The sequence below is a fragment of the Elephas maximus genome, chromosome 21 (assembly GCF_024166365.1).
Source record: "Elephas maximus indicus isolate mEleMax1 chromosome 21, mEleMax1 primary haplotype, whole genome shotgun sequence".
Lineage (NCBI taxonomy): Eukaryota > Metazoa > Chordata > Mammalia > Proboscidea > Elephantidae > Elephas > Elephas maximus.
The window spans coordinates 25,369,046-25,393,047 of NC_064839.1; the positions used below are offsets into that span (position 1 = coordinate 25,369,046).

The 24,002-nt window shown below is 46.2% G+C and overlaps 1 protein-coding gene across 1 annotated transcript; it reads right to left on the reverse strand.

Moving 5' to 3' along the window:
* Window positions 1–1,476: 1,476 nt before the first annotated feature.
* On the reverse strand, window positions 1,477–23,720 carry LOC126065084 (lysosomal protective protein-like). The gene is made up of 11 exons (XM_049864748.1): window positions 23,551–23,720; window positions 21,759–21,870; window positions 20,439–20,573; window positions 18,987–19,145; window positions 17,485–17,576; window positions 17,169–17,253; window positions 14,261–14,410; window positions 12,320–12,450; window positions 11,507–11,669; window positions 2,244–2,333; window positions 1,477–1,563 (listed from the first exon to the last, which is right to left on the reverse strand). Exons 1-11 carry the CDS (start codon window positions 23,718–23,720, stop codon window positions 1,477–1,479), a joined length of 1,374 nt encoding a protein of 457 aa, XP_049720705.1.
* Window positions 23,721–24,002: the final 282 nt, after the last annotated feature.

The following is a 24,002-nucleotide window of genomic DNA, read 5'->3' on the forward strand; positions in this document are numbered from 1 at the left end:
TGGCTAGTGGATTTGAACTGCCCACCTTTTGGTTCGCAGCTGAGTTCTAAACCACTGTACCACCAGGGCTGTAGCAGCTATCATTTAATAAGTATATCACTATTTGGTACGCAAAAGTCTTCCAAAATTTGGAGCCCATAGGGAAAATAATAATCAGAGATCTTTGGAGGAAAATGTTGAGGAATCTCTGTATGGAGGCCCATTCCAGCTCCAAAGTCTGAGCTTAATTACCGTCATTCCCTGCCCTGAGGACAGAGATATGCTCAAACAGTAAAACCTGTGAAAGCCCAAAACTGTGTAAGGTAGAAACCTGTCAGAGAAGGAAAACTCAAATATTTTCCACTAAATAGAGAGCAATAGAAAAGTGGTGACTGCACCCTGTCAAAGGAGGAAAACTTGTGAGACCCAGAAAAACAAGGTGGTCCTGTGGAGTTCTGGGTCTCACAGCTTTCACTGTATTTGTTTTTGAAAAACACTCAGTGTGTTTTAGAGCAGTGAACTGTGGTGCAAGAAGAACACAACAGACTCCAGGTCCAAATAAAGAAGAAAGCATTTTGGCAAGTTTGCTTGTATTTTCAGAGTGTTTGATAGTTAGCTCCAGCCTGGTGCTTGGCACATAGTAGGTATTCCATAAATACTGGCTGAATGAATGAATGGCTCTTTAAAAGAACTATCTCCAGGGAAACATTTCTTTTTAATAGGCTGTAGATCATATAGAATATCCAATCCTACTGTCTTGATACAGGCAATAGACAACCAGGCAAATCTGTTTAAAAAAAAAGAGGGAATAGAGGTGTGAGGAAGTCATTTACAAGGTTTCCTTTATGTGAAAAAGCCTCTCAAAGTACAATTTGTGCTAAGGTTTAGTCTTGCCAAAGCACTATCAAGAATCTCACCCCTCCCATCAACTCTAAACAGTTGCCATTGAGTCAGTTCCAACTCATGGTGGCCCCATGCGTGTTAGAGTAGAACAGTTTTCAGTGGCTGATTTTTCAGAAGTAGGTTGCCAGGCCTTTCTTCCATGGTGCTTCTGGGTGGACTCAAACCTCCAACCTTTCAGTTAGCAGCCAAGCATGTTAACATTTGCCCCACCCAGGGACTCCCCCCCATCAATTTTAGGAGGCAGGAAAGGAGCCTGAGATTGTTGTCCTATCATTTTACAGACAGGAAAACAAAGACTGTAGAGCTTAGTGACTCCATCAAGGTCGCATAGCAATTTGGGGGCAGAACCCTTGATGGAACCCTACAGCTTCTGGTGACTTCCAGGCAACTGCTTACTAGGCATCCTCCCCACATAGCCTTTTTTTCCTTCCCCCTTGCCTCCTCCCAGAATCTACCATATTGGTCACAGCAGTGTAGAGCATCCAGAGAAAGAAAGGAGTTTGTGGAAGGAGAGACACCCCAAGAGAAGCAGATTGAGTGGTGGGGGATGGGAGATGCCAGCTTCTGGGAAGCCCTACCAGCAGCTGAGGAAGATCACAAGAAGGAGGTGTTCTTCAAGAAGCTCTCAAACATCTTCAGAGCCTGAGCAGGTCGATATTGGGGCACCATGTGTCCTGAGCCCTAAGCAGAAGACAGGCCAGATAGTGAGTATTGGCTGGCTGGATGGTGTGTGCTTCTCTAGAGCAGTGGTTCTCAGAGTATAGTCCCCTGACCAGAACCAGCAGCAGCATCCGGAGACTTATGAGAAATGCAAATTCTTAAGACTCTACCTAAAAACTACAGAATCAAAAATACTAGGGATGGAGGGGCAGCAATCAGCCCTCCAGATGATTCTGATACCTGTTAACCAGTGTTCTAGATTCAACATTTTATAGGTAAGTTTTTTTACGCAGAAAATGCAGCAGACTTTTTTTTTTTTCTGCTTCTATTTTAATCTAAAGGCCTGAATGGAAAGAAGATTTAGAAGCGCTGAGGAGAAATCTGGCTTCACAGAGAGGGTGGTACTTGAACGTCGGGACCTGAAAAGCTAGGTAAAGCCTTTTATAACCCTAGCCTCTAAGCCAAGACCTCTAACTGCATTTATTTCCTTAGTCCTCTGCCCCACAGCTTCTTTCAGGCCCAGAATTAATCTGGAGTCTTTAGCCAGGACTGTGGTTTTTTCAGGCTGAGTCCTCGTTAGTCCTAATTGAAGGGTGAAGAGTTCTCTCCCTCCCCCCCAGGAGGACCTAGCCCAGACTGAATCCTTAATCATCAGCCTAGGACAGGCCCTGGTTAAGAGGTGGATAGAACCCCAACCCTACCTTGACTGTGAGGAATGTGATCTTCTCGTATTCTTTAAAGAAGCCAGCCACCTGCTTGTTCAAGTACCAGGGTTGGTAGGAGCTCACCAACTAGGGGATCAAAAAAAGGGGTCACTTGGCAGCTGTGCTTTCCACAGCCTCTGGAAAGGGGTTCCTCCTTAAAGCAGCCCTCAGGCCAACTGACCCTTACTTGGGTGTCCTGCTCACCTATTGGCTCAGAGGGGCAAGAGAAATGGGTTTAGAGCTAGAGCCTCAGGGATATATGTAGGGCCATAACGCCCTTGCCCCTACAGCCCCCATTTCCACCACCAGGGGAGAACCCTAATTTCTTCAACAAATAATCATTGATTAAATGCCCACGAAGTGCCGGGGACATAGCTCTGAATAGTATGGGCACTTCAGTACAGTAGCTCAGCCCTGTCTGTCAGTGATTCCAGTCCCTGAGTCTTCCTGAGCTTTAGCCTCGTGAGGCCACTTGACATCTCCACTTGAGGGAATCACAGGCACCTTAACCTAACTGAAGTAGATCACCAGGCCTTTATTCTGAGGTGCCTCTGGGTAGACTCAGACCTCCAACTTTCCAGTTAGCAGCCGACTGTGTAAACCATTTGCACCATCCAGGGACTCCTTGTTCCCAAAAGGAAGGAAGAAATACTTGTGCTTCAGGTGCCTGTGCTGGTAGGTGTTGATCACAGGCTAGCCTGGAAGCCAGCTAGTCAACAAGGAATTAACAACTGTGATAAATGTTAACACAGGGGGACTTTGGGAAGCCTGTAACCCAGTCCAGGGGTTCAATGACTTTCTGAGGATGGGAAAGGCATAGGAGTTACCTGAGTAAGAAGTGGGAAGAGGGAGGAGTACATTGCAGGCAAGATGCCTTCTGGAGAGAAGGTATCTGACCTAGTCATCTAGTGCTGCTGTAACAGAAGTACCACAAGTTGATTGCTTTAACAAAGAGAAATGTATTCTCTCACAGTCTAGGAGGCTAGAAGTCCAAATTCAGAGTGTTCAGTCAGGGGAAGGCTTTTTCCCTGTTAGCTCTGAGTGAAGGTCCTTGTCATCAATCCTCCCCGGTTGAGGAGCTTCTCAGCGCAGGGACCGCGGGTCCAAAGGATGCGTTCTTCTCCTGGGTCTTGTTTCTTGGTGGTATGAGGTCCCCTTGTCTCTGTGCTAGCTCCCTTCTTTCTTTTATATCTCAAAAGAGGTTGACTTAAGACACAACCTAACCTTATAGATTGAGTCCTGCCTGAATCACATAACTGCCTCTAACCCTGCTGCATCAACACCGTAGAGGTAGGATTTACAACACATAGGAAAATCACATCAGATGACAAAATGGTGGTCCATCACGTAATACTGGGAATCACAGCCTAGCCAAGTTGACACACACTTTTGGCGGGGGGGTGGGGGGTACAATTCAACCCATAACAGTATCTTTGGGCATATTTGAGAAACTGAAAGACCAAGAAAGCTGATGGCACCCAGACAGGTAGCCAGGAGCTGGGTCAGGGGTATTGCAGGGAAGCCTTTGAAGGGTTGGGTGGAGTAGCTGACATGTTTATATTTGCATTCTCTTAAAGCCACACTATTGAATAATAGTCGTCTTAACTGGTCTTCCTTGTAGGTATATGGATATTGTCCTACACCGACAGCTTTGTACTTGAGCATAGCTCTTAAGATGTTCTTTTTGATGATGAATGCGATGACATTCCTCTTAAATTTGTCATTCCTGGCATATTAGACCATATGATTGTCTGATTCAAAATGGCCAGTACCAGCCCATTTCAGCTCACTAATGCCTAGGATATTGATCACCATGCGTTCCATTTCGATTTTGATGACTTCCAGTTTTCCTAGATTCATACTATGTACATTCCATCTTCTAATTATTCATGGATATTTGCAGCTGTTTCTTCTCATTTTGAGTCGTGCCACATTAGCAAATGAAGACACCAGTCCCGAAAGCTTTATTCCCTCCTGTTTAGTCATGAAGGTGGACTCTACTTTGAGGAGGCAGTGCTTCTCTAGTTGTATTTTGAGTACCTTCCACCCTGAAAGGCTCATCTGGCACTATATCAGACAATATTCTGCTGCTACTCATAAGATTTTTGTTGGCCAATTTTTTTCAGAAGTAGACTGCCTGGTCCTTCTTCCTAGTCTGTCTTAGTCTGGAAGCTCCTCTGAAACCTGTCCACCGTGGGTAACCCTGCTGGTAATTAAGGTGCCAGTGGTGTATTTTCTAGCATCATAGCAACATGTGAGACACCACAGTACCAGAAACTGAGAGTTAATACAACTATTATTCAAATTTACACACCAACCACTAATGCCAAAGATGAAGAAATTGAAGATTTTTACCAATTTCTTCAGTATGAAATTGATCAAACATGGAATCAACATGCATTGATAATTACTGGTGATTGGAATTCGAAAGTTGGAAACAAAGAAGAAGGATTGGTAGTTGGAAAATACAGCCTCGGTGATAGAAATTATACCGGAGATCACATGACAGAATTTTGCAAGACCAATGGCTTATTCATTGCAAATACCTTTTTCAACAACATAAACTGTGACTATACAAGTGGATTTTGGTATACAAGTGGATCTCGACAGATGAAATACACAAGAATCAAATCGAATATATCTGTGGAAAGAAATGATGAAAAAGCTCAATATCATCAGTCAGAACAAGGCCAGAGGTCGACTGTGGAACAGACCATCAATTGCTCATATGCAAGTTCAGGCTGAAGCCGAAGAAAATTAAAACAAGTTCATGAGAACCAAAATATGACCTTGAACATATCCCACCAAATTTGGAGGGCATTGGAAGAATAGATTTGTTGCGTTGAACACTAATGACCGAAAACCACATGAGCTATGGAATGACATCAAGGACATCATACATGAAGAAAGCAAAAGGTCATTAAAAAGACAGGAAAGAAACAAAAGACCAAAATGATGTCAGAAGATACTCTGAAACTTGCTCTTGAGCATAGATAGCTAAGGCTAAAGGAAGAAATGATGAAGTAAAAGAGCTGAACAGAAGATTTCAAAGGGTGGCTCCAGAAGACAAAGTAAATATTATAATGAAATGTGCAAAGACTGAAGTTAGAAAACCAAAAGGGAAGAACATGCTCAGCATTTCACAAGTTGAAAGAACTGAAGAAAAAACTCAAGCTCTAGTTGAAATTTTGGAGGATTCTATATGCAAAATATTGAACGGCACAGAAAGCATCAAAAGAAAACAGAAGGAATACAGAGTCACCGTCCCCCAAAAAATTGGTTGACATTCAGCCATTTTAGGAGGTAGCATATGATCAAGAACCCACAGTACTGAAGGAAGAAGTTCAAGCTGCACTGAAGGCATTGGCTAAAAACAAGCTCCAGGAATTGACAGAATACCCATTCATATATTTCAGCAAACGGATATAGTGCCGGAGGCGCTCACTTGTCTGTGCGAAGAAATTTGGAAGACAGCTGCCTGGCCAACCGATGGAAGAGATCCATGTTTTCGCCCATTCCAAAGAAAGGCAACCCAAAAGAATGCAGAAATTATCACACAATATCATTAATATCACATGCAAATAAAATTTTGCTGAAAACCATTCAAAAACGGCTGCATCTGTACATCGACAGGTAACTGCCAGAAATTCAAGCCAGATTCAGGAGAGGATATAGAACAAGGAATATCGCTGCTGCTGTCAGATGGATCTTGGCTGAAAGCAGAGAATACCAGAAAGGTGTTTACCTGTGTTTTATTGACGGTGCAAAGGCATTTGACTGTGCGGATCATAACAAATTACAGATAACATTGCAAAGAATGGGAATTCGAGAACATTTAATTGTACTCATGCAGAACCTATACATTGACCAAGAGGCAATTCTTCAAACAGAACAAGAGGATACTGTGTGGTTTAAAACCAGGAAAGGTGTGCGTCAGGGTTGTATACTTTCACCATACTTATTCAGTCTGTATGCTGAGCAAATAATCTGAGAAACTGGACTATATGAAGAAGAATGTGGCATCAGGATTGGAGGAAAACTCATTAATGACCTCCAATATGCAGATGACACAACCTTGCTTGCTGAAAGTGAAGAGGACTTGAAGCACTTACTGATGGAGATCAAAGACCACGGCCTTCAATATGGATTACACTTCAACATAAAGAAAAATCCTCACAACTGGACCAATAAGCAACATCATGATAAACAGAGAAAACACTGAAGTTGTCAAGGATTTCGTTTTACTTTATCCACAGTCCATGCCCGTGAAAGCGGTAGTCAAAAAACCAAACCATGTGTTATTGCATTGGGCAAATCTGCAAAAGACTCTTTAAAGTGTTGAAAACAAAGATGTCAGTTTGAGGACTAAGGTGGACCTGACCCAAGCTATGGTATTTTCAATTGCCTCATATGCATGTGAAAGCTGGACAATGAATAAGAATGACCAAAGAAGAACTGATGCCTTTGAATTGGTGTTGGGGAAGAGTATTGAATATACATGGCCTGCCAAAAAAAGGAACAAATCTGTCTTGGAAGAAGTACAGCCAGAGTGCTCCTTGAAATCGAGGATGGAGAGACTTTGTCTCACTTATTTTAAACATGTTATCAGGAGGGGCCAGTCCCTGGAGAGAGACATCATTCCTGGTAAAGTAGAGGGTCAGTGAAAAAGAGGAAGACCCCCCCCCACACACACACAAAAAGACGAGATGGATTGACACAGTGGCTGCAACAATGGTCTCTAGCACAGCAATAATTGTGAGGATGGCACAGGACCAGCCATTGATTTGTTCTGTTGTACATAGGGTTGCTATGAGTCAGAAATGACTCGATGGGAACAAACAACAACAACAAAGCCACACTGGCCATGGTGTAGAGAAAGGACTGGTGCCCAGCTACAGATGTTGCTGGAGACTAATCAGGAAGATATTGCAAGGAGTCCAGGAAAAGCAGCAGTGAGGATGGAGGGAAGTAGGGTCTCAAGAACTTTGGGAGGTCAAATTACCAGGCTTTGGCAAAGGATGGATTGTGAAAGGTGAGGGTGGAGAAGTGAAGGTTGGCCTGTTACTGTGTGCATTTCACTAGTATGAGACAGGGAGTCTGGAGGAGCAAGTTTGGGGACAGAGATGGGGAGTTCAATTTGGGAGCTTCAGGTGTCTGTGATTCACCCAAGAAAAAAAAAAATGACAAACGGCCCCCAGGGGCTCAAGCTCAGGGGGCTTCAGGGACTGAAGTTGTTGACAGGCAGGTTGAGCTGCTGCAGGGACGGGGAGGCTTGCAGAGGCCCCAGGGGCCAGATCACAGTTCAGGGCATGGAGGAGGAGCCCCACCCGGGATGCCTGAGCCCTGCAAGAGGCTGAGTGAGTCATGTAGCTGAGGGAACTGAGGGGCTCCTCATTTTTCTAAGTGGTCAAGCAGGTATGACTCTGTATTCCTTCCATCTTCTTTTGATGCTTCCTGTGTCATTTAATATTTTCCCCATAGAATCCTTCACTATTGCAACTCGGGGCTTGAGTTTTTTCTTCAGTTCTTTCAGCTTGAGAAACACCGAGCGTGTTCTTCCCTTTTGGTTTTCCATTTCCAGCTCTTTGCACTGTCATTATAATACTTTACTTTGTCTTCTCGAGAGACCCTTTGAAATCTTCTGTTCAGTTCTTTTGCTTCATCGTTTTTTCCTTTTACTTTAGCTGCTCGACATTCAAGAGCAAGTTTCAGAGTCTCCTCCAACATCCATCTTGGTCTTTTCTTTCTTTCCTGTCTTTTCAATGACCTCTTGCTTTCTTCATGTATCATGTCCTTCATTTCATTCCACAACTCATCCGGTCTTCGGTCACTAGTGTTCAATGCATCAAATCTATTCTTCTGAATTCTCTAAATTCAGGTGGGATATACTCAAGGTCATATTTTGGCTCTCGTGGACTTGCTCTGATTTTCTTCAGTTTCAGCTTGAACTTGTATATGAGCAGTTGATGGTCCATTCCACAGTGGCCCCTGGCCTTGTTCTGACTGATGATATTGAGCTTTTCCATCGTCTCTTTCCACAGATGTAGTCAATTTGATTTCTGTGTGTTCCATCTGGTGAGGTCCATGTGTATAGTTGCCCTTTATGTTGGTGAAAGAAGGCATTTGCAATGAAGAAGTCATTAGTCTTGCAAAATTCTATCATTCGATCTCTGGCATTGTTTCTATCACCAAGGCCATATTTTCCAACTGCTGGTCCTTCTTCTTTGTTTCCAACTTTCACATTAAAATCACCAGTAATTATCAATGTATCTTGATTGTATGTTCGATCAATTTCAGACTGCAGCAGCTGAAAAAATCTTCTATTTCTTCATCTTTGGCCCTAGTGGTTGGTGCGTATATTTGAATAATAGTCATATTAACTGATCTTCCTTGTAGGCATATAGATATTATCCTATCACTGACAGCATTGTACTTCAGGATAGATCTTGAAATGATCTTTTTGACGATGAACGCAACACCATTCCTCTTCAAGTTGCCATTCCCAGCATAGTAGACTATATGATTGTCTGATTCAGAATGGCCAATACCAGTGCCTAGGATACCGATGTTTATGTGTTCCATTTCATTTTTGACGATTTCTAATTTTCCTAGAGTCATACTTTGTACATTCCAGGTTCCGATTATTAATGGATGTTTGCAGCTGTTTCTTCTCATTTTGAGAGGTAGCATATGATCAGGAACTGATGGTACTGAAGAAAAAAATCCAAGCTGCTCTGAAGGCATTGGCAAAAAACAAGGCTCCAAGAATTGATGGAATATCAATTGAGATGTTTCAACAAATGGATGCAGCACTGGAGGTGCTCACTTGTCTATGTCAAGAAATATGGAAGACAGCTTCCCGGCCAACTGACTGGAAGAGATCCATATTTATGCCTATTCCCAAGGAAGGTGATCCAACTGAATGTGGAAATTATAGAACAATATCATTAATATCACACACAAGCAAAATTTTGCTGAAGATCATTCAAAAACGGCTGCAGCAGTATATCGGCAGGGAACTGCCAGAAATTCAGGCCGGTTTCAGAAGAGGACGTGGAACCAGGGATATCATTGCTGATGTCAGATGGATCCTGGCTGAAAGCAGAGAATACTAGAAGAATGTTTACCTGTGTTTTATTGACTATGCAAAGGCATTTGACTGCGTGGATCATAACAAACTATGGATAACACTGCGCAGAATGGGAATTCCAGAACACTTAATTGTGCTTATGAGGGACCTCTACATAGATCAAGAGGCAGTTGTTCAGACAGAACAGGGGGATACTGATTGGTTTAAAGTCAGGAAAGGTGTGCACCAGGATTGTATTCTTTCACCATACCTATTCAATCTGTATGCTGAGCAAATAATCCGAGAATCTGGACTATATGAAGAAGAACAGAGCATCAGGATTGGAGGAAGACTCATTAACAACCTGCGTTATGCAAATGACACAACCTTGCTTGCTGAAAGTGAAGAGGACTTGAAGCACTTACTAATGAAGATCAAAGACCACAGCCTTCAGTATGGATTGCACCTCAACATAAAGAAAACAAAAATCCTCACAACTGGACCAATGAGCAACATCATGATAAACGGAGAAAAGATTGAAGTTGTCAAGGATTTCATTTTACTTGGATCCACAATCAACAGCCACGGAAGCAGCAGTCAAGAAATCAAAAGACGCATTGCATTGGGTAAATCTGCTGCCAAGGACCTCTTTAAAGTGTTGAAGAGCAAAGATGTCACCTTGAAGACTAAGGTATGCCTGACCCAAGCCATGGTATTTTCAATCTCACATCATATGCATGTGAAAGCTGGACAATGAATAAGGAAGACCGAAGAAGAATTGACACCTTTGAATTGTGGTGTTGGCGAAGAATATTGACTATACCATGGACTGCCAAAAGAACGAACAAATCTGTCTTAGAAGAAGTACAACCAGAATGCTCCTTAGAGGCAAGGATGGCGAGACTGCATCTTACATACTTTGGAAATGTTGTCAGGAGGGATCGATCAGTCTCTGGGGAAGGACATCATGCTTGGCAGAGTACAGGGTCAGCGGAAAAGAGGAAGATCCTCAACGAGGTGGACTGACACAGTGGCTGCAACGATGGGCTCAAGCATAACAACGGTTGTAAGGATGGCACAGGACCAGGCAGTGTTTCGTTCCGTTGTGCATGGGGTCGCTATGAGTTGGAGCGGACTCCACAGCACCTAACAACAACAAGCAGGGAGGTAACTGACAAGGTCCTTGGACTGTGTGACAGGTTGGCCAGTGGAGACCTTAAAGAGTGGGTTTCTGTGGAATGAGGAGGCAGAAGCCAGACTGGATTGTAGAGTCAAGGAGAGAGGAGAGCTGTTGCTGGAGGGGAGGGAAGGGGTTTGTTTTTTTAAGTTGGAGAGATTTGCACACATTTAAATGTTAATGAAGTTCTTTTGGAAAGAAGTTATCTCTCCTTCTGTAAGATTCCAGCTTTAGATAGCTGGAGGAACAAGGTTTCCAACTCCTTTGTTCCCGGGCTTGGAAGTTGGTTAGTTCTGGTTCAAACTCTTGCTGAGAATTTACATTTCCACCCCAGATATACTGAATTAGAATTTACATTTTTAACAAGATCCCCAGGTGATTCTGGGCAACTTGTTAGAAATGCAAATTCTCAGCAAGGTTTCAAACCAGAACAAACCTGTTTGAAGCCCTGCATTGTTTCCAAAACCAGCACCAGTTGCCATCTAGTCCACTCTGTGTCAGAGTAGAACTGTGCTGATTTTTTGGAAGTAGATCTTCAGGCCTGTCTTCTGAGGCACCTCTGGGTGGACTTGAACCTCCAACTTATTGGTTAGAGCATTAACCATTTTAGACTCTTAATTCTCAACAAGGAAAAAAAAACCCAAACCCAGTGGAGTCAATTTTGACTCACAGAAACACTATAGAAGGGAGTAGAGCTGCCCCATAGGGTTTCCAAGGAGAGGCTGGTGGATTTGAACTGCTGACCTTTTTGGTTAGCAGCCTGAGCTCTTAACCACTACACCACCAGGGTTCTCAAAGGAAGGAAGAAATACTTGGGCTTTGATCATTTCGCCAGCCCTCCTGTTCCACATAATTCATCCCCAAGGCACCCAGTGTTAACTCTTCTGTAGGGGGGCCTTGCAGACTCTTCTCCAGGGTGCTGTCTTTTGGAAGAATAAAGGGCTGCAACTTCACCCGCCCCAACTCCCAGGCCTCCCAGAATCCACCCTCCCCTTCAGGGTGCCACATCCTCACCGGCTGCTTCAGGGCCTCTACAAACTTCTCCCCACCCAGGAAGTTGCAAGCCATGTCAGTGTCCCCATTGTAGACGAGGGCACGGAGGTCATGCTTCAGCAGCTCCAGGTAGAAAGGTGCCATGTCCGTATACTGCCTCTGGTACAGAGAGCTAACCTGGGGGCTACAAGGAGAAGAAGCGAAGCATGCCCAGGTGGGCTGCGTCCACCCTGAGACTCAGGGAAACTGAGAACTGGGGCCCCTGGGGTCCCTTCTGAGCCCTGCCTCCCAGCCAACAAAGAGTTCCTTCTAGGCCTGAGCCTTCCCACAGTGCCAGGGTCACCCTCTTTCCCACATCCTTTTCCTCGACTGTAAGACCTCCCACCTCTGCTTCCCTCTGCAACGCAATATGTGCCTCTCCCCCAGCCATTGCTTCTTCAACAAACATTTATTAGGTGCCTGCTATGTTCCAAGGAGCCATGGTGGCACGGAGGTTAAGCGCTTGGCTGCTAACCAAAAGGTTGGTGATTCAAACACACCAGCTGCTCTGTGGGAGAAAGATGTGGCAGTGTGCTCCTGTAAGGATTTACAGCCTTGGAAACTCTATGAAGCAATTCTACTCTGTCCTGTAGGGTTGCTGTGAGTCAGAATCAACTTGACAGCAATGGGTTTGACTATGTTCCAGGCACTGGGATTATATGAGTAAATAAGATCCCTGCCCTAGCCTCTGTGCTGGTGCCTGCTGACTTGTCCTACTTCTGCCCCAAGAAGGCCCCTCAATCCTATGGGGCCACAGCCCAGCTGTCATGGCTACCCAGATGCCCTCAGGCTCACCTGCACAGTTCCCAGACGGGCAGGGAGTCGGGGATGTGGAGGGCCTTCTTCACGTCATTCCGGTTCAGCCACACGTACATGGCGGTAGCATTGATGCACTCAGGCACTCCAGGGATGGGACCATCTGAAGGCTGGAGGGAACAGGGGTTCAAAGCCTCAGATATTTCCTGTCCCCATGTCATTATTCCATGCCCAAAACACCAATCCAAACTCGTTGCCATCCAGCCAGTTCCAACTCACTGCAATTCCATGTATGACAGAGTAGAACTGCTCCATAGGGTTTTCTTGGCTGTAATCTTTACAAAAGCAGATCTCCAAGCCTTTTGTCCATGATGCTGCTGGGTGGGCTCAAACTACCAACCTTTAGGTTAACAGTGGAGCTCAAACTGTTTGAGCCACCCAGGGACCATTCCACACCCGGGCCCCCCAAACTTGGGATGAATCCCATAAAAATCCTCTTTTGGAATCCTACAATCCCCTTTCATGTTCTAGACCCTGGATCCTTTTCTGTAATTCTGCTCCTTCCCCTTCCCACATGGGCTAAGTCCTTCCCCTCAGTATCCCCTCCTGTAAAGCAGGAGAATTGGCCTGGATGATCTCAAAGGCCTTGCATCTGGGACTGTCCTGAGACCCCTCTCCCCCAGTAGCCCCTGTTTTACCCTGTACTCAAAAGCAAGTTCTCAGGGAGAGCAAGTAACCCAGGAAAGGGGGGACGAAGAGAAGGGCTAGCCAGGTCATTTTGTCTGCCTTTCTCTGCCTCACTATCACCACGTGAAATTCCCAAGTAAGGATTCCAGGATACACTTGGACCGGGTGGGGTCCCTGAGCAAGTCTGCCTGCCCCACCACCTTGGGCACCTCACCATCCTGAGCCCTTAAGGCTTAGACCATGCTGTCCCCAGGCCAAGGCTGCCCTGGCACAGAATGCAGACGGTGGGCACAGAGGGAAGCTGGAGTGAGGTCCCCTGGTACTACAGTCTGGGCCCTAGAGTCAGACTCCTTAGGTTCATAGTCCAGCTCTGCCCTCACTGTGTAAGCTTGAGCTAGGACAGCACATCTTTAAGTTTGGTTCCTTCATCTGTGAAATGGGAATAATACTACTACTTACCTCAGAGGATCCTTGTGAGGATTAAATGAGGTAAAGTATCTAAAATACTCAGTGCCTGGCATAGAGGAAGTTCACTTATTCAGTCATTCATTCAACAGATAGTTATTGAGTGTCTCCTATGTGCCAGATATTGGGAACGCAGCAGTAGAAAAGCAAAGCTCCTGCTTTTATTGATCTTGCATTTCAATGGGTTGGGGGGAATAAACAACAATAAATAAGTAATATCGGTAAACTTGCTATGAAAACAATGAAGCAGAACAACCTGCTAGAGTAATGGACAGAGGCGAGAGGGCTGGGGTGTAGGGAGCTATTTTTGTTTGGGGAAGACCTCTCTGACAGAGACCTGAGCAGAGACCTAGGTGAAATGAGAGAGGAAGGCACACAAACATCTGGTGGCAAAAGGTTCTGGGTAGGGGAACAAAATGTGCAAAGGCCCCGAGGCTGAAGCAGGTGAGGATGGAGCAGAGCAGTGGTGGAGGAGGAGGAAAGTGATAGAAGATGAGGTCAGAGAAGAGCCAGAACACGTGGGGTCCTTTAAGCCTTGTGCGTACTTTGCTTTCATCCTAGTAAGAAGGGAAGCCATAGAGGGTTTTGAGCTGAGGATGCTATGGCTTGACCTCAGTTTTAAAAGGCTGCTGCAAGGAGAAGAGACTATAGGAGAACTAGGGTGGCAGTAGGATCCTCTGAACGAGGAGGGTTTGTAATAGTCCAGGCAAGAGATGATAGTGGATTGGACTAGTTGCAAAGGTGGAGAGAAGCGTTACCTGCAACAATTATTTCCAGACACAAGGCCCATCCCTCACCATCCCACATCCCACTCAAGAAACCACTTACTGGTGTGGCCACATTGAACTGGTATTTTCGAAAGAGGTTGCTCATGTCAGCAGCATAACGCCCCTGGTAGCCCTGTGCCCCCCAGCAGGGTGAATAGAGGTTGTAGATGTTGAGTCCAGTATCCTCAATCATGTCATAAGCTTCCGAGACCTGCAGAGAGAGAGATCAGTCCAAGTTCTTGCCAGGGTTGAGGGTGAAAACACAAACAATTTGCTATACTTCTAGTCACGGGGCCCAATCACTTTGATACGCAACCCGATGCAAAGCCTTTGGGACCTGAGCTTGTGTCCTCTGGCCTCTTGAGGCCAGAGGACACATCTGTGCCATACCACAGGGCACTGCTGCAACCCTTCCCCACAGGGTGAGGGCTATCAAATACCAACTAGTTCTACCAAGCCAGTGGGCTCCATTATGCTCTAGGGACCAAGGTTCATGATTTTTTTCTTTTTTTTTAATTTGACCCATTTAGATTGGGCAAAAGACTCTGGTCCTCCCATCTCACCCATTCCTACTCCTATGAGTATTCCGAATATCTCCACATGGGCATTCATAGCAGGCACATTGAAAGGCTGCATGGCAGCCAGACTTCTTGGCAGAAATCTGAATTAGAGCACCCAGTAAACACTACCAGTTGCCACCAGTTGACTTCATCTCATGGAGGCCCCATGTGTATCAGAGTAGAACTGTGCACTATAGGGTTTTCAATGGCTGACTTTTTGGAAGTAGATCACCAGGTCTTCTCAGGTGTTTCTGAATAGACTTAAACCTCCAACATTTCAGTTAGCAGCTGAGCTCCTTAACAGTTTGCACCACCAAGGTACTCACTACAAAAATGCCAATTCCTGTTTGAAAACTAAATTTTGGTGACCTGTGATAACTCCCTATCTACTATAACCCTTTATCAAGGGTCAAAAACAAAGCCCGAGGCATGTGCACTTTTTTGATCCAGACAATGGCTAATCAGGACCTAGAGGCCCAGCACCAGAGCAGGGAGCATAGTCAGAATCATGGCTCTGGGACATCCATCTCCTCTGACACCTCCTGCTGTTTGCTAAAACCCAAACCAAACCCAATGCCATCGAGTCGATTCCGACTCATGGCAACCCTATAGGACAGAGTAGAACTGCCCCCTAGAGTTTCCAAGGCGCGCCTGGCAGATTTGAACTGCGGACCCTTTGGTTAGCAGCCATAGCACTTAACCACTACGCCACCAGGGTTTCCTCCTGCTGTTTACTTTTCAAAAAATAATAGAAGGCTGAAGTTTGCACCAAATCACTTTTTTTTTTTAATTTTATTTATTTGGTCGTTGTTGAGAATATACACAGTAAAACATACATCAATTCAATCACTTCTACACTTAAAATTCAGTGACAGTGGTTATATTCTTTGAGTTGTACAGTCATTCTCACCCTCCTTTTCTGAGTTGTTCCTCCCCCATGAACATAAACTCACTGCCCCTAAGTTTCTTATCTAATCTTCCAATTTGATCCCATATAACCAAAAACCAAACCCATTGCTGTTGAGTCAACTCAGACTCATAGCGACCCGATAGGGCAGAGTAGAATTCCCCCATAGGGTTTCCAAGGAGCAGCTGTTGGATTCAAACTGCTAACTTTTGATGAGCAGCTGAGCTCTTAACCACTGTACCACCAGGCCTCCTGATCTCATATAGATCTTAAAAGAACAGAATACTCAAGGCAGACATTTTTTACTAGTTAAGCTAATCTATTGTTTGGCTTTAAGAAGATTTCAGGGGATATTATTTGTACCAAATCACTTTTATAATGAAATCAGAGCCAATTCAGAGTTCCCTCAGACCAACTTATTTGTATTCAGATATGCATACCGTCTTGGGTGGGAAACAGGGTGGTGTGACAGCAAACACAGCTGGAGGAATTTGGGACAGTCCTATCTCCTGTGGCCACTCCTGGACTCCCTGGTGTATGTTATCTCTGATGTGGATCAGGGCCTATCTCCTGAGTGTTTGCCAAGACCTTTTAGAAGGGTTTGTTCTTGATTAGAGCAGGATAAGGGGCAAGGCTGAGGGGCCTGGTGGGAGGCCACACAGCCTAGGGGACAAACCCTCAACCGTTGGACGCTAAGGATCTGAATTCTTGTCCTCAAGCTGCTTCTTGCTGGCTGGAAAGCCTTGGGATGGTTTGTTTTCCTTCTGCAGGATGGGGATATTTGTATTCCGGACAACAACAAAATTAAATCTGGAACACACCAAACTTCCATGTTGTTTGAATTTTAAATGAGGATTGTCAAAAGAAACCAAGACAATAATAAAATTGATCTATTAGGTGAGGTTTACTCAGGAAGAAGACTCGAGCATCTGGTACCACCAAACTACATGTGGAAATGTGCTCCACCAAGTATTAGCAGTGATTGGCTTATACTGACAAAATGAAGGCGCAAATAAGCTTATTTTTAATTGGCTTATGCAATTTACTGTTGAAACGCTGTCGGTATTTCATTGGTCAATGAGAGTGGTAGTGCTGTCAGAATCTCATTGGTCAAGAGGGTGGCCTGATTGACAGGAAAGATAGGCTTAAGTTTTGGTAAAGATAAGTCTTAGGGGTGTTGTCTACTCTACCTCAGATGCTATTTTGTCAACCACAGGACTCCATTTTTATTTCATTTGACAGAACAATATATTATATTTGCAATTTAAAAAGAAAAAAATTTTTCAACAACAATGCAGGCTCCACCTATCTGCCTGCCTTATAGGGTTGCTGTACAGGCGGAAGAAGGAAAAGTCACTCTTCGTGAATTGGGAGGGTGTGTGTGTGTGTATGTGTGTACCGCACTGTGCCACTGGGCTTCGAGCTCCTCTTTTTTCTCCTCTCTGTAACTGATGAGGAGAGGCTTCCTCTTTCCACCCCTGACCAAGGAGAGGGTGACTCACCGCATTGTAGCAATTGTCCCCCAGGTTGTCGTAGAAGTTGCAAGTACCCTCAGAGCAGCAGTAGGTTTTGAGGGATGCCCAGAGGCTGTGGGCAGAGAGCAGGCAGTAAGGAAGCCAGGTCAGGGGCCCCATCCCCGCTCTAGGCCCACCACCATGCCCGTGAGCAGTCACCCCATTTCCTGCCTTATTTCAGCCTAAGTTAGCCTGCTTGGTTGCCTCCCCCACCTCTGACCTAAGGATGGCAGAGCACCGCCTGCCCCAGAGATAGAAGTGCCATGAGGTACAAAAGATAAGGGACTAGAAGAAGACAGCTTACTTGTCACCAAAGAGGCCATGGTAGTAACCGAATTCTACCAGAGTATCATCGTTTAGCTCGTAGCTGCTCAGTCCGTTTCCCACTCCAAAGCCCTGAAACCAAAAGAGAGGGAAATGGCCAGAAGCCCCCTCCTGGATGGTGCCAGTGACATTGGCTAACCTTTATTGAGTACTCACTGTCTGCCAGGACTGCTCTGAGCCCTTCATATTCATTATCTCCTTTATTCCCCATATTCCTGTGAGGCTGGTATTATTATGTGCGCTCCTGTTTTACAAATGAGGAAACCGAGGCACTGAAGTTAAAGAGCTTGCTCAAGGCCATAATACAGCCAGACCTTGGCAGAGCCAGGATTCAAACCCAGATTAGTGCGTGATGCCTAGATTTACACTCTTAGCCATTTGGCTGTTCTGCCTCCCACAGGATTAACACAGAGCCTTACTCAGAATTCCAGAGTAGCTGACAGCTGTGGAATGAGCCTCATTTACAGATGGGAAAACAGGAGACTGCTAGAGGGTAAGGAAGAAAAGGATCAAGGGCAGAGCTTAATCTCTATCCTCTAAACATATCCCAAATCCTCCCATTTATCTCCATCTCCACTTCTCATGTTGCACCATCATCCCTGTGTCTGGAAAACCACAACAGGCCCTAAAACAAAAACCAAACCTGCTGTTGAGTCGATTCCAACTCATGGCGACCCCACGTTACAGAGTAGTACTGCTCTGCAGGGCTTTCTTGGCTATATTCTTTACTGAAGCAGATCGCCAGGCCTCTCTTCCATGGTGTTGCTGGGTGGGTTTGAACCACCAACCTTTAGGTTAGTAGTTGGGCCCCAAATGTTTGTGCTACACAGGGACCCCTACAATTGATCATACCCTTGTTGTATGCTTCTCCCTGCTCCCCATGACCCACCTTTCTGCTAAAACCCCTCCAATGGCTACCTATATCCTCACCAAATCCTCACCATTGCTTACAAAGCCCCCATGATCTGGTCCCCGCCCACGCCTCCACCTCGCTCTACTATGTGCCCTTGTTCACTCTGCCCCAGCCACAGTGGCCTCCTTACTCTTGCTCCATACCCAACACCAGGGTCATTCTTCTGCCATCTTGCACTTGTTTTTCTCTGTCTGGACCCCTCTTCTCCCAACTCTTCTTGCAGCTCATTCTCTTCATTCAGCTCATCTGACTCCTTCTCTGGAAGGCTTTCCAACCCTGCTGTCTGAAGTGGCTCCTTCCTGTCACTTCCTTCACTGCCCTTAGCATTATCTCAAGGACCTTGTTCATATATGTGTGTGCATGTTTATTGTCTATTTCCCTCTACCTAGAACTTCAGCTCCATGAAGGCAGAGATCCTGTTTTGGTCACCACTATATCCCCAGTGCCAGGTCAGTGCCTGGCACACACTGGAATAAAGGAAGGAATGAAGGTCCCTGAAGCAAAGGACAAGAGTTTCCAGCCACTGCTGGCATTTGGCTCTCCTCAGCCAGCAGGGGCCTGAGACTTACCTTGAAGTTGATGGATAATGTACCGTTGACAACCTGTGCACTCAGGGAGGGGATGTACACACCCCCATAGCTTTCTCCGAAGATGTAGAAGTCATGGTTGGCAAAAGTGGGGAACTTTTCAAAGAAGCTCAACAGTGCCTGGTAGTTGTCAGCAGCCACCTGAACAGAGAGGAAATGGGGCCCAAGCAGCTGGTCAAGATGGGAGAGAACCGTAGATAGCCTCCCCACCTCAATCAAAGGTCAAGAGAGATCATCTTTTTGCTTGTGTCACCCAACTCAACTCTTCCCTCCTCTGGCCCATTCTCCCCACTGAAGCCAGGGGGAATCTTTGGTCACAGTGGCACTCCTCAACTTCACACCCTTCAAGAGCTTTCTTCTACCCTTAACCCTAACAAGGCTTATAAGACCCTCCATGGTTGAGCCTTGCAGAGGCTCACTAGCCCAAGCTCCTGCCACTCTCCCTCTTGAATGGAATGCTCCAGCCTCTCAGACATCAAAAGCGTTCACTTATCTCCCACCTCTGCCCACTGCTCCCTCTGCCTGAATGCCCTTTCCTTTGTATTCTCTGGGCTTCTTCAGGAAAGCCCTTCCTGAGGCCCCAGATGATGTAGAGCTCCTTGCTCTGTGCTCCTGCAGTCCTGTACCTCCCCTTCTCCTCACACTTACAATGACTTGTTTAAGGTCTGTCTTCCCCACTGGACTGTAAGCTCTGTGAGGGCAGGGGCTGGGACTGGCCCACTCACCACCGTTTCCCCCAAGTGTGGCACTGCACTAGGCACAGAGTAAAGTACATCTGGGAAATGGCAGACCATGGATTTGAACCCTGGCAGTCTGACTTAAACACTAGTCTGTTCAGCTTTCCCAGTATAGAGGAGGGAGGCATTATTACCCTCTCTCTGTCAGCACCCAGGGTTGGGTTTGGGGTTCCTTGAAGCTAAAACAGAGGCCACAAACCCGAGCTTGGAACCAGGCAGGGAGTGTGAATGGGTGTAAGACAACAGGGCAAGGAGGGGACGGTGGTGACCTGGAGGGCATGTGGCCTTCTAAAGCCACCCTACCCTTGCTGCTCCTCAGCTCCACAAGGGTGTTGCCAGGAGGGAATGAAGTCCCAGCATTGTCGACTTTTCAACAGAAGCCACCCATCTGAATTTTTAAATGAAATCTTCCAAATCGTGGTAACTAAAATTCAAGTTTTCTCCCTCCCAAACACTATGCAGGCCAAAGCAAAGTTGTCCATGGGCTGAGTGAATGTGGCCACAGACCACCAGTTTGCAGCCTCTGGTCTAAGGAGACATAAGGCATCTCCTTTCTTCTTCCAGCCCTTCCTTTCTTTCTTCCTCCCTCCCTCTCTCTCTCTCCCTCCATGTCCATCTTGCTTTCCTTCCTTCCCTTTTTTCCCCTTTCCATCCCTTTCCTCCTCCCTGCCCTACCTTGAATGGCCCAGCCACTCACCTGCTGGTCATCGATCTCGTAGTTGCGACTGAGGGAGTAGGAGTAGCCCACACCAGCAGGGGACTCCAGGTACAAGACATTGGCCACCTGGTTCCAGCTGTACTGGTTTATGTAGAGGGACCCATCAGCATTCATCTGTGAGGAGGGAGATGGACAGGTATCCTCTGGGCTACAGGCACCAGGGGCAACCACGAGGCTGAAAGCAGTGCTCACAGGGGCTCTTGCCAGTGCCACCTGATAAGATGGCCATGAGGGAGGGGCAGAAGAAGTGGGTGCCCAAGTCAGGCAGCAGATCGCTTCAGAGCATCTCGCTAGCATTCCAGGAGGGAAGCCAGGCAAGCCGCTTTCCTACCAATCTCTCTACCAATCTCTCCAAACCTCCTCTGGAGAGAGCCCTTCAATCTCTAGAGCGGTACAAGTTATTCCCATTTAAAGCCAAACTTTACAAAGAATTTTCTTCCTAAACCCTGCCTTAAACTGCTCCTTACTGGCACTGTTCTTTCTTAAGCCCTTGGGAGAGAGGCATTGTGGGGAGTAAGAAGGTTACTTATGTACTAATATTATCTGGCAAGTACTATGCAAAGTACTGTATGGAAATGACCTTCTTGCTCTTCACAGCAACTTTTGATAGGTTCTATTATTATTCCCATTTCTCAGATGAGAAAACTGAGGCCCAGACAGGTTTACTTGCTTAAGGTCACATAGCTAAAAAGTGGTAGAGCCCATTGATTGGAACCAATCAGTCTATGCCAAACTTCTTCCCCTAAATAATATAAAGCCTCACAACACTAATATTTTTGCCCATTTCACAGATGAGGAAACTAAGGCCTGCAGAGGTTAAGTAACTTGCCTAAGCTCCTACAACTCTAGGAGGTGTTGGAGATAGGACTTGAATGACCTTTCACTGATTCAAACATGTGAGCTGACTCTGTAGCTTCTAGTAACATTCAGGATGGTTTCCTTTCTGTGGGATTTGACTTACCTGATCCTAAAAGGTCCACAAGGCAATAGCTCAATGAAGGAATTGGGACCCAGAGAGGAGAGGTAACAGGTCCAAGGTGACACTGGCTGCCAGCCAGGTCTCCTGAATCCAAGCCAGGGATTTTCTGCCATGCTGAGCTGCTTGATCTAATGCCCTCCCAGTCTCCGGCTCTGAAGGCCTGATTTTGCCATGCCTCCAGCTCTTACCTCCTGGCACTGAGCCACCTTCAGGGACTCTCACCTCAGCTCTGACTTGGATCATCAAGAAAAAATTAGGCCAGATGGCATTTACCTCTCCTGCCCCACCCCAGTACTGTTCCCAGGAAGTCCCTGTCTCACCCGGTAGGGCCCATTCTCTGCCAGAAGTCCCTCCATGGAGCTACAGCCGGGACCGCCATTCAGCCAGAGCACCAGGGGATCCGATGCCGGGTTCCCCTGGGATTCCACAAACCTGCAAGAGCAAGGAAAAGCCGTCCTCTGGCACTGTGTTCCAGGTGGCCAGCAGCCCAGCTTCATGGGCGTACAACCATGCAGTCACACAGAGCCCTGTGTTTAGAAGGCCTCTGCTCTTAGTTTAATGCTCTGCTGTCACCATCTTGAAATTCTTAATACCTTTTGAACAAGAGGCTGTGCCTTTTGATTTTGCTCTTGTCCCAAAAATTATGTAGCTGGTCGTGTGGCCAAGAAACTGCTCGCTGTTTGGGGTTGGGCCTCCTGCCTCCCCACCATACCCAGGAAGCCCTGGGTTGGCAAAAGAAGGTTGGCTTCCCTTTGTTTTCCAGGGCCCTGACTGGGATTCAGCCTGCCCCAGCCACTGCGGCTGGTTCTTGGCCGAGCTTCAGCCCCATCAGCCATATGTGATAGGTTGAGGGTAGGAAAGGAGGTGTTTGTAGGACCGTTAGTGGCAAACCCCAATTGGAGCCACAGGGTTTCCAAGTCAAAAGGATCTCAGCAGTCATCTGCTTCAACCTACTTACTGTAGAGACAGGGAAACTGAGACCCTGAAAAGGAAAGAGCTGTGAGGTTGCACAGTGAGTAGGTGTTTGGACTAATGGAGTGGTTCGTCCCTCACCCTGCACCCTAGTGGAGTAAAGAGAAAGAGTGCTCATTTAGCACTAATCATTGCTGTCGGGTCGATTCTGACTCACAGTGATCCCACAGGACAGATTAGAATTAGGAGTGCCTGGTGGATTTGGACTGCTGACCTTTTGGCTAGCAGCCATAACTCTTACCCACTACACTACCAGGGTTTCCCTTTAGCACTAGGCAATGGAAAACCCAGATGTCCCCAGGGGCCAGGCTGGGAACATACATGAGAAGAGCTGCCAGGTAGGTTGGAGCTTTAGTAAACTGAAGGGCAGGTGTCTGCCCAGCTCTAACCACTGGTTCTGGAGAGAGGAGGCATATCTGACTTCTGCTTCATAGGAATCAGCCTTGGGCTGTTGACCTTGATTCTCCTTTCCCCTTGTGAAGAGAGAGGTCAGACACACTGTTTTTACATCATTTTAAAAGGGTGTTGGATTAGAGTAGGTACCCAGATTTGGGGATTTCATGGATAAATAAATTTTCAATTTTCCCCCACTTCCACAAAAAGAAAGATGGGTTGAGAGCTATACAAAGTTGAACTCTTATTTTGCAAATATGAGTACTTTATTTTTCAAAAAAAAAACCTCATTTCTACATTTTTCTACATTGTCATAAAACTTAGCTTCAAGTATCTTTCATAAAAGAAAGTAATTTGAATACTGAGAATTAGGAAGAATAACAAAATAAAGGACAGTGTTTTCTAAGAAAGAACAGCTAGCTACCTCTTACTGACACATACTATGTGTCTTATTTATTTGTCTCATTCTCCATGTGCTGGCATTTGGGAACCTATGGGCCATGATCTGTCAGCGTTACTGGCTCTGAAGTTTTTGTCCGAGGCTACCTGGCTACCTAGTGGTAGAGCCGTGGACAGGAGACCCACCTTCAGCAGCGATCTGGCCTCTCAGGTAACCGGCTCAGGACTGAGTGACAAGACTCCCACCTCTCCGGCCAAGTACAGATGCTGTGGGGTTTTGGGGAGCCAGCAATCCCTGTTGGCTTCCACCATCCTTCTGGAGTGAACCCCTCACCCTTAACTGCTCACCAGTAGTGGAAGTATTTGCCTTCGCCAGCCTGGAGGAAACCAGACCACTGTAGGAAGTTGAGCTGAGTAGAGAGGCCAGGCAAGGAGGTGATGAGGTCTGGAGCGTACTGGCCAGAACCCAGGCCAAGGTACAGGCAGGAGATGGTGAGGAGGATCTGGGGCAAACCCATGGCCACAAACCTGCTGGAACAAAGAGCTGGAATGCTCCCACAGAACTTCATAGACTTTTATAAGCCTGAGACTATTTGCCCTGGTGATGACCAATGATAACCAGGAATTCTGGGTCAGCATAGGGCAGGCCACCAGGAGGTTAGGTACTCATGGTGAATGCCACCAAGATTTCCAAGTTTTTCCATCACACTTAACAGAAACTCAGTGCTCCCTGAGCAATAGTCCCTCCTTTCCCCCTCCCTTCTGCCCCTGATAACCACTAATAAACTTTGGTCTCTGTA

Bases quoted from the DNA above. Each gene is read 5' to 3' on its own strand.
- LOC126065084 (XM_049864748.1), bottom strand. From the start codon at position 23,720: ATGGGTTTGCCCCAGATCCTCCTCACCATCTCCTGCCTGTACCTTGGC. The intron at 19,146-20,438 runs GTGAGTGGCTGG...CTCTCTGTTCAG, and splicing joins ACGAGATCGATGACCAGCAG to GTGGCTGCTGACAACTACCA. The intron at 1,564-2,243 runs GTAGGGTTGGGG...TCTTCTGCTTAG, and splicing joins TCACATTCCTCACAGTCAAG to GGCTCAGGACACATGGTGCC.